The sequence below is a fragment of the Strix uralensis genome, chromosome 12 (genome assembly GCF_047716275.1).
Source record: "Strix uralensis isolate ZFMK-TIS-50842 chromosome 12, bStrUra1, whole genome shotgun sequence".
Classification (NCBI taxonomy): domain Eukaryota; kingdom Metazoa; phylum Chordata; class Aves; order Strigiformes; family Strigidae; genus Strix; species Strix uralensis.
In genome coordinates this window covers 10433915-10443359 of record NC_133983.1, presented here as the reverse complement: position 1 = coordinate 10443359, position 9445 = coordinate 10433915, and the positions used below count along the sequence as shown (strand labels likewise).

The 9445-nt window shown below is 43.9% G+C and overlaps 1 protein-coding gene across 1 annotated transcript; it reads left to right on the top strand.

Moving 5' to 3' along the window:
* The first annotated feature begins 3816 nt into the window (after positions 1 to 3816).
* LOC141948559 (histamine H3 receptor-like) lies at positions 3817 to 8934 on the top strand. Its single transcript, XM_074881164.1, has 3 exons — positions 3817 to 4081; positions 4161 to 4327; positions 6597 to 8934. The coding sequence occupies exons 1-3, from the start codon at positions 3826 to 3828 to the stop codon at positions 7479 to 7481; spliced, it is 1308 nt and encodes a 435-aa protein (XP_074737265.1). The 5' UTR covers positions 3817 to 3825; the 3' UTR covers positions 7482 to 8934.
* The last annotated feature ends 511 nt before the right edge of the window (positions 8935 to 9445 follow it).

The following is a 9445-nucleotide window of genomic DNA, read 5'->3' as shown; positions in this document are numbered from 1 at the left end:
CTAACACCACTAAATTCATCTTCTGCTGGCAACACATTCATATTTGCCTGAAATTTCACATCCTGCCATTGAAGCAAACAGGCATTAATTTCCCAAAGAGGCATGGCCATTAAGGTCACAGCACTGGGGACTGCTACTCCAGTCACAAATGAAAAATGGTCAGCCCTAGCATCAGCTCTGTCTGACAGCAGAATTTGATTTACCAGTTGATAAAGCTGTGTATACATTCTCTCAGATCATCTAAAAATCATTCCTCTTTTCCTGGCCAAGGAAGCTTTTTCTCTGTCAAATACCAATCATGCATAGCAAGAGGACAGTTGACAACAACCTATAAATATTAAATGGGGCTATTCTGTCAGAAATTTGCAAAACTACTGGTGAATAATTTCCTTTATGTAAGTGAAGGTTCCAGCTATGGTGTGCTTTCATACACTTCACTGAAATGTGCAACAATTGCTCTTCAGTTCACTAGGGAGCAAAGCTTAAGTACAGCTTTGGTACCAGACAGCTTGTGGCATACCGATAAAGTGTTATCCTGTATGTGAAATCCTAGGACTAAATCAAAATATCTTTAAAAGGAACAAGTAGAGGAAGAAACATTATGTACAGTATGTTATTTGGTAAAAGACACCATGATTTAGCTTTGAGTTCAGATTCAGGCAAAGATCCAACGTAAGTGTGCTTGCTACCGTACTTCAAAGAAGGTATTAGCTAAGAAGGTCTTCTGCATCTTCTGAACCAATAGGCTATACAGCCAGCTGGAGTCTACCCCCTCTCTACATGGTTGCCCAAGTCTATTTGGAAGTTGAATTTGGCCTGTTCTGGGAAAAGTGTCATCTGTCTCTGGCGTGGGAAAAACATTCTGGTTTTCTAGCATTTCTGTAGATACACTCACCCACATATGCCAGAGTCACGGGAAACTGCGTGATTCAGATCGCTCACTATTTCAAAAATCACTGAAGGAAGTCTTATGGAAAAGAAAACAATTATCACTAAAGAAATCACAGGAAACAAAAAATTTCAGAACATGTCAGTATTGATGTGCCTGAGAAAATGTTGCATTTGTCATTATTTTCTTGGGATACTGTCATTCCTCTTTACCAATCCTATCAATTATGTATCTTGCTCCAAGGATTAGATAAAGATCAGGAACAAAATATGGTTTCAGAAGTCTACAATTCACACAAAGACATTTTATAAAGAGTTCTTCATCTACTTGTACTTCATCCTGCCAGGATCCATTAATCAGAGTGTTCTCCCTCCAGGACAGACTGCTCAGACAATGGGGTCGATGAGGTATAGCTCTCTTCTTTTTCCTGTGCTTGTTTTAAGGTTTTTTTTCCCTAAGTGTGTGCATATATCTACACCACCATAACATATATTTTGAACTGAAGCTCTTCTCCCAAGAATTAATGTTCTTAAAAGAAAATCAACATAGGTCAGTAAAAAGGACAGTAACTCACAGGACATGAAAAAATCCTTTTTAAGGGAAAAAGAGAATGTTTGAAGTCTGGATTTGTAAAACCTGCTGTTCTGAGAATGCTGACCACCTAGTGCACACTTGGATTTGCTGCCTGCAAGGGTCTCCAGACAGCACTACTACAGCCTTCAACAGTAAGTCCCTGAAGTGCAGAGTTATGGACTGATAGTCCATGCTTTTAGGAACAGAATTTTGTTAAGAGTTGCAGTAATCATGCCTTGCCAAAGCAGCAGTAATAAAAGAGCATCAGAAGACAGTAAGGGTAGTTATTATGGGACTTACTGAGAGTCTCAAAATCTGCCAGGAGGTAATATACTACAAAAGCTGCTTCAAATATAGCACACGAGCATACATGCTGCAAACTCACTGAGCTGCTGTAAAATTACTTTATATTAGAAGAGTTAAAGAATATAGTAATTATTTGTGAAAAAATAAATTAATTCTCCCATGTTTTCCTGGTGATTGAGATTTTTTTTCCTTGTGTCTCTTGGCTGCCTCTTTCATCTTTTATGTTCCACAGCACAATCAGCTACCAGTAATTATCAACAAGCTTGATCCTGCCCAAACTGAAGTGAATGGAAAATTGACAATTGGGCTCAAAGGGAAGTGAAAATGAGTCCCCAAATTAGGGAAGAATAATAATCACTATGGTAATAAGCTAAGGCTTCAGTGTTCCTGTCACTTTTGCTTTGTGTGGCTTTACTTATTTGCTTTAGGGAGATAATGATATGGAGGCATGTAAGAGGAGTATTTTGCTCATACACATTAGACATGCAGATGCCATTTCTGTCTCTGGACTGACATAAATAAGAGAGACCATATCATAAACAGTAAATTGCAAAATCTCCTCTGTGGAGGATTACCTGGCCTGGAATTTGTACTTCCAACATTGACAAAAGCTTGACACTTCCCTCTGGGGAAAAGGCCAGTCCACTGTTACCTTGAGAATACGTGCTCAACCTCGGAAAAATAATAGACAAGTTATTAAACTATTCTCGCTTGTCTTACCTGGTGTCCATTTGAATAGCTCTCTTTAGAAAAAGTAAACTGCTGCAACTGCTTCGAAATTTGTTATTTCAAACTGCAGATTTACACAAATCTTTTGCCACGTGTGAGATGGCTGAATTAATTGAAGATTATGCATATATAATTGTTGGTTTTGAGCAAGTTGTTTTCATAGAATCACAGAACCGTCTAGGTTGGAAAAGACCTTGAAGATCATCCAGTCCATCATCCAGTTTCAATGACAAAGGGGCCATACTGAAGGCAGCAAGCCCCAAACTGCTTACAGTCTCTAGGGAGGCAAAGCCCATCAATGGACATGCATTTTAACACAGCTGGTGATCCAGGGAGCCAAGTCATGAGAGCAGACCACACTTCTCCTCTGAAATTACCCTTCAGTTTTGACAGACTTCAGCAGCCTCTGCAGCTCATTCGGGGGTCAGTGTGTCCCCCTCCTCCTCCCCAGCACTGGGTTGGCCATCTTGCCAGAAGCTGAAAGAAGTCAGCCCTTTCCTAGCTGCTCAGGTGTTTAGTTTCTGGAATAGATCCACCTTCTGTGATAAAACTGGCTCTCGGGCATCGCTGTCACAACACACTTTAAAATACTAAGTCACTGCCTGTTTTGGAAAGAGAGGTCTCGGAATTACTACATTCTTGCAAGTTTTGTGAAAACATGTCGCCAGGCACCGCAGGGAGACCTCCCGGCTGCTCCCACAGACGGGAAAGCCGAGGCGGCCGCAGGCGGCGCCTTCCCGCCAGAGGCACGCGACGGCCGCCCGGCGCCGCTCTGCTGCGCGGCCGCACGCGCGGGCGAAGGGGACAGAAAGGCTGGTAGCCACGGCGGGAAGCAAAGAGCGCCTGAGGACCCGACGGGCCGTAGGGAAGAGCTGCAGGTATGGTGCAGGGCACGAGCCACTGACACAAGGCGGGCAGCGGAGCCTGCCCGGGCAGCCGCCCCGTACCGGGACGAAACGGGGAGAGGCGTCGAGAGCGGGCGGGCGGCCGCGGGCAGCGCTACTGCCCGGCGCCTCACAGCACGGGCCCGGGAGGGAACAGCCTGCGGGCAGCGGGAACGGGGCTCTCCCGCCGCAGCGCCGCGCTCGGACTCCGGGAAGTTCTGCCACGCCGCCGCCGTCCCACCAGCGGGCCGGAGCCGGGGGGGGGGGGGGGGGGGGTGGAAGGGAGCTGCGCGCAGCGCCCAGCCGCCCCCCAGCCCGCCGCGCCCGGCCCCTCCCCTCCCTCCGGCGGGGGCTGCGGCGGGGCAGGGGCGGTGCCAGCAGCGGAGCGGAGCGGGGCGGGCGGTGGAGCCGGGCCGGGCAGTGCGGGGCTCTCAGCCGGGAGCCATGGGCCAGGACTTGCCGTGGCTCAACCACTCCGGCAGCCCGCGGGCGGCGGGCAACGCTTGCGCAGCGGACAGGCAGGTCGGCGGGCCCTTGGCCGCCGGCCCCGCCGCGCTGCTGGCGGCGCTCATGGGGCTGCTGGTGCTGGCCACGGTGCTGGGCAACGCCCTGGTCATTGTGGCGTTCGCGGCGGACCGAAGCCTCCGCACGCAGGGCAACTTCTTCTTCCTCAACCTGGCCATCGCCGACCTGCTGGTGGGTGAGTTGCGGGGCGGCGGGAGGGGCGGAGGGCTGCGCGCCGCAGCGCTGCGGGTGTCACGACCGAGCTCTGTCCGCAGGCGGCTTCTGCATCCCCCTCTACATCCCCTACGTGCTGACGGGCGAGTGGAGACTCGGCCGGGGCTGGTGTAAGCTGTGGCTGGTGATAGACTACCTGGTGTGCACCGCCTCTGTCTTCAACATCGTCCTTATCAGCTTCGACAGGTTCATGTCTGTCACCAAAGCGGTAAGGACAGGGCAAGTGGTCCCGAGGGGGGGCTGTGGGGGCTCCAAGGCTGCCCTTTCAAGCAGGTGCTTTGCTTAGGTCACCCCATCACATCACACCTCACTCAGACACCATAGGAGACAGGAGGTATCCAGGCAGTTCCCCTCAGTCCTAGAAATAGTTCTGGGAGGGATCACTTTTCCAGTGGAAGAGGTACTTGGTTTCAGAAACAGGCACAGTTTATAGATGCTGCTGTTCCGGCTAGAAGAGCAGAGGGAAGAAGGTGCACTTACATCTTCCCCAGCCACACCTTGGAGAAGCTTAAAAAGTATGACCCAGCTGAAACAGACCCTCTCCCTCAGAGCACATCAATGCACCTGCTGGCACCAGCCTCGCTCCATCCCAGCTGCAGCACAAGGCAGAGAGAGATCTTGCAGTGGGTACCAAACTCGCAGGCAGAATGAGGTGTATACAGCTCTCTGTGGCTCAAAAGTGGCAGAATAAGTTAACATCTTTCAAAGGATGCAAATGCTATTTGCATGTAACAGCCACAGAAAGACCTACAGCCTTGCCTCAGTCCTGCAGCATGTTGGTTATCAAAAAAGGCAGAGACTAGACTTTGCAAAATCAAAAGCTAAATTCATACTGCCTTGAAGTATTTTGGATGGTGCCAAAATAACACGTTTTACCTGCTAATAGGTTTCAATCTTCTACACCCACTTTTTGGTTATCCTTCAGCCCCCCATTCCATCCACATTTCCTTAAAATGTTGATTTAGTGTGATTTAGAGTGAGCAATGAAGCTAAGAGGCAACAGTACTTTTTTGGAAACAGTATAAAAAGAGGCCACAAGATCACTTTAACAATTTATACGCAACTTAGTGTTTCACCAACTTCTCTTTAAAGAGGGAGAAATGAACAGATTCTTAGTCAACACTTACAATTCCTTTATTTTCTAGGTTCTGAATTAGCCATGAATTTTGCTTTTATAAACCAAACTGTCATGACTACACACATAGTATAAATATATAGACCGGATGGTTTCAGAAACAAATGGGAACTGGTCATAATAAATGAAAAAAAATCAGCCACTTTAAAACACTTCAAATTAATCCTCCATATAAAAATCCCTCCCCAAGCAAGAGTACAGAAGCTGCCTGTTGGGTTAGGGCAGTATAAGAACATATCAACAGGAATATAAGAAGTTCTAAATTATTCTCTATCCCAGTGAAAATGGTAATCTTCCTACAAGGCTGCTCCTGAAATCATTAGTAGCTTTGTGAAGGAATGCAAAATCAGACCCGATTCAAACTCCGTATTTCTCAGCTGTGTGGGTATTCTACCCGAACAGCACTGGCTTTGGAGATCAAGATCCACAGACTAGGGCAGTAAACATGAACCCTATACAGAATTCAAGCTTGAGGACTTCATATTCTAAAACACTGTGAGGCCACTGTAGAGATGTGAAGACTGAATTCCAGTTCACTATATGAATATTGTCCAGTACACCAAAGAATTAGAATACTGAGAAGTAGAAGATCTCAATGTTAAGATTCTACTGAATTCTACTGGTGATACAATTTACTGATTCGGTAATACTGACATACTTACTATTTTTTTTTTTTGCACCTTAACTTCTCTCTTTTCTAAGTAAGGGAAATTAGTTACTTTTCCTGTAAAGCACTTTGCAGACCACAACACTCTATGTATACATCTTAATTGCAGATCAGAGTTCTGCAAGTACTTCATAAAAGAATGAAATTAAGGATATCAAACAGAAGCAAAAGCTGTTATCCATTAATTTTTTTGGTGTGATTTTCACATTAGAAAAAAAAAGGCTATCTCTCCACAAAGCAGAAAGAACTTCCATGGGTGTTCTACGAATTCAGATCCTTTTATGTATTTTAAGTTTATTTAAACATTCTAAATCAATGAATTTTGAAGGGCCATGCTTTTAGACATCGACAGTGTGTCACAGCTAATGCAACTATGTAAGCAGCTGCTGACAACCAGTTCGAGGAACAGCAGTGGCTATTTGCTTGGGAAAAGCCTTGGTCTTCCAGCTTTTAAGGTCCAATGCCTGTTCTCAAAACATGTCACTTTAATAATGTCTGTTGAAATCGGTATTTCAGAAATAACTTTTCTGGAGTACTGGTGAGTTTAGTATAACCCTCATCCCTAAACCAATATATTATCAGCCCTCACAAGTGACAGAGGGGGCATATTCCAAGATAGCCATGTAGCTGTTTGAGATACTAGTATATATGTGACTTAACTTTTCTCTCTCCCAGGTCAGTTACAGGGCTCAGAAAGGGATGACCAGAAATGCAATATTGAAGATGATCACTGTATGGATTGCTGCTTTTCTTCTCTATGGTCCAGCCATTCTCAGTTGGGAGCACATTGCCCAAAAGAGCATCCTCCCTGAAGGAGAATGTCATGCAGAATTCTTTTACAACTGGTATTTCCTAATGATTGCTTCTACTATTGAATTCTTTACACCTTTCATCACTGTTACGTATTTTAACTTAAGTATTTACCTCAACATCAGGAAACGTACATCCCTCAGAAACGAAAATCTATCACCTGGTCAAGAGGACTGCGAAATGAGTTTCCAGGGGACAAAAAGGGAACACACTATATTTTTTGTAAAGCCTGCTAACAGACACAAACATGAGAAAAGAACAAGCAGCCTTTCTCCCCCCAAAAAGGTTTCAAGGCTCAGCCTACGTAAGCTTAATAATCAGTCATTAAATCTGAATATCAGTCAAGACCTTCCACCACTTCAGATGGAAGTTGAGACTAAGTCTGATAGGAATGGTTTCTACAAAACTACAGAAAGCATATGCAATGCCACCAGCAGAGTGGACATTTCTAACACTATGGCAAATAGATTTAGACTGTCCCGGGATAAAAGAGTAGCAAAGTCTTTAGCAATTATTGTCTGTGTGTTTGGTTTGTGTTGGGCTCCATATACACTTCTGATGATCATTAGAGCAGCTTGCCATGGGCACTGTGTGCAGTATTCACTCTATGAGACTTCATTTTGGCTTCTGTGGGTGAATTCAGCTATTAACCCTGTTCTATACCCACTGTGTCACATGAGCTTTAGGAAAGCCTTTATAAAACTCCTGTGTCCAGGAAAAGCCAAAATTCATCCTCATATTTTTATGTGAAAAAAGAAAGCGTGAAGCCTGACAATGAGTACATCTTGCTTTCAGTGGGAGCATAAACTGGCCAATATTCACCTGCAAGTATTAAGTGCAATGTGTACTGGGTAGTTTATGGAGTACTGGTAAGTAGTTACAAGTGCAGATATTTATGAATGTATAAAATACAGTCATTCATGTAGCTGGAGAAATCACAGCAATGAAAGGAAAGAAATTCTCAAAGTTCTTTGGGAAATTATGCCAACAATTATTTTCTGGTAATGGTGCACTAGTGTTAAAGTTCTGAAGAGAGAATATAACATTCACAGCCAATAATTAAGAGTTCAGGCTCTCTTAGTAACTGTAAATATTGCTGGTAAGGAATTTAATAAAGTGTTAACCTCGGACCTGATATATTTTACCCCCAAACCCACTCTAAGGTGCTAAGGGTCTTGGCCCTTAAGTGTAGTATGCTTTTTCCCCAGTTAAGAGGCAAGCCAGACCAATGCAAAAAACTAAATACTGGTGTCCAGGGAAAGCACGGGACAGGAGGCACCAGAACAGCTGGGTTACCAGAGAAGCTGAGCAGTTGCAGCAGGTAAAGGAGCACTGATTTGAATGGAAAAGGTGGTTGAAATTTTTAGTAGAACCAAGTTCAGGGACAGGAATATAAAAGGGTTTTAAGCTTTGTGACAGCAGATACGAGAATTGAGAGTTTATACACTGGGAGAGTTTCACCATAAGTTTCCTCCCTCAGCTATGACTTCCTGCCCCCACCAGGACCCTGCATGGGCAGGAATCTACTCAAGTCAAACCTCTACTCCTTACAGGATTGACAGGTATTACTCTTCTATCTTTTGCTGTAAAAGCACAGAGTAAGCATAATTAATCTATGAGATCTATGACAGACAGATCTTGCTATAGACAGAGCTTTAGGTAAACTTCCCTTGGAGTAATTTTTAAAACATTTCCAATTAGATTTTTACTAGTGCTGGCTACTTCTGAAAGGAAAAAAATGTTTTCCCCTACCCCATCCATTGGATCTATCCATCCATCCATCCAGTCAGCAGTCAAAAAAAGTATTACTCAAAGAGTTTAGACCATCCATCATGAGTAGCATGACTCAAAGTCTTAAAATTTACAGCCTTGCTGTTGACCATGAGTGTGAAAAACAAGAATGTAAACACCTACATCCTGTTTCTGCCATTCTGCCTCTGCCACAGAAACTCACACAGCTAGATGTGTCCCACAAGAGGTATGTATCAATTTGAACATCACTAGCTATACAAGTTTGTTTCACCATCTTAAACATTTTAAGTAGCTTAACACTTTCCTTTGCTGACAAGTGATAGCTATTGAACAGCTGTAGTTGTCCATTGCCACAGCCAAAATGCATGTTAGTACAGTTGATCTTAAAATTTACAGACAGGATTTTGAAATTATTTACTTTGTAAAATTTCAATAAACATAATTAAGAACTGTGAAAGAGTCATAACTTTGTAGCCTTAACAAGTGGTACATGTGAAAAGCACTAGCCTACAACATTTGGGTAACTGCAGTCGAAACCGCAAAACCATTATTCAAAGACAATTCCTAAGTTACAAGGACTGACCTTGAGGATTAAACAAACATGGTTAACAAATATTGTAAACTAGGAAGGCATATCCCTACTATATGAAAGTATCTACATGAACATGATCATCATGTTCTACTAAGGGTATTTTATAAGAAAACAATCAGCTTAACAGTTCTTTTAAGAGGAACAGCACCAACAGATACAGAGCAACATTAAGATTTTTGAATAGCATTAATTCTACCACTGGGCAAGTAAACCCATTAGATTATCTCCCCACTCCTCCTCCCTTCCAAACCAGACATACATCAATGGATAATCTAATTGCTGTCTACTCCATAATCCTTGTTTCCTAGGATTGTATTCGCCTTTTTCAGAAAACAGGTAGCTCTAAATTATTGGACACACTCACCAAGGT

What these genes read in the sequence shown, in the direction of transcription:
- LOC141948559 (XM_074881164.1), top strand. Translation starts at nt 3,826, where the DNA reads ATGGGCCAGGACTTGCCGTGGCTCAACCACTCCGGCAGCCCGCGGGCG. An exon ending in CATCGCCGACCTGCTGGTGG is followed by an intron (nt 4,082 to 4,160) that starts GTGAGTTGCGGG and finishes CTCTGTCCGCAG; the next exon opens with GCGGCTTCTGCATCCCCCTC. An exon ending in TCATGTCTGTCACCAAAGCG is followed by an intron (nt 4,328 to 6,596) that starts GTAAGGACAGGG and finishes TCTCTCTCCCAG; the next exon opens with GTCAGTTACAGGGCTCAGAA.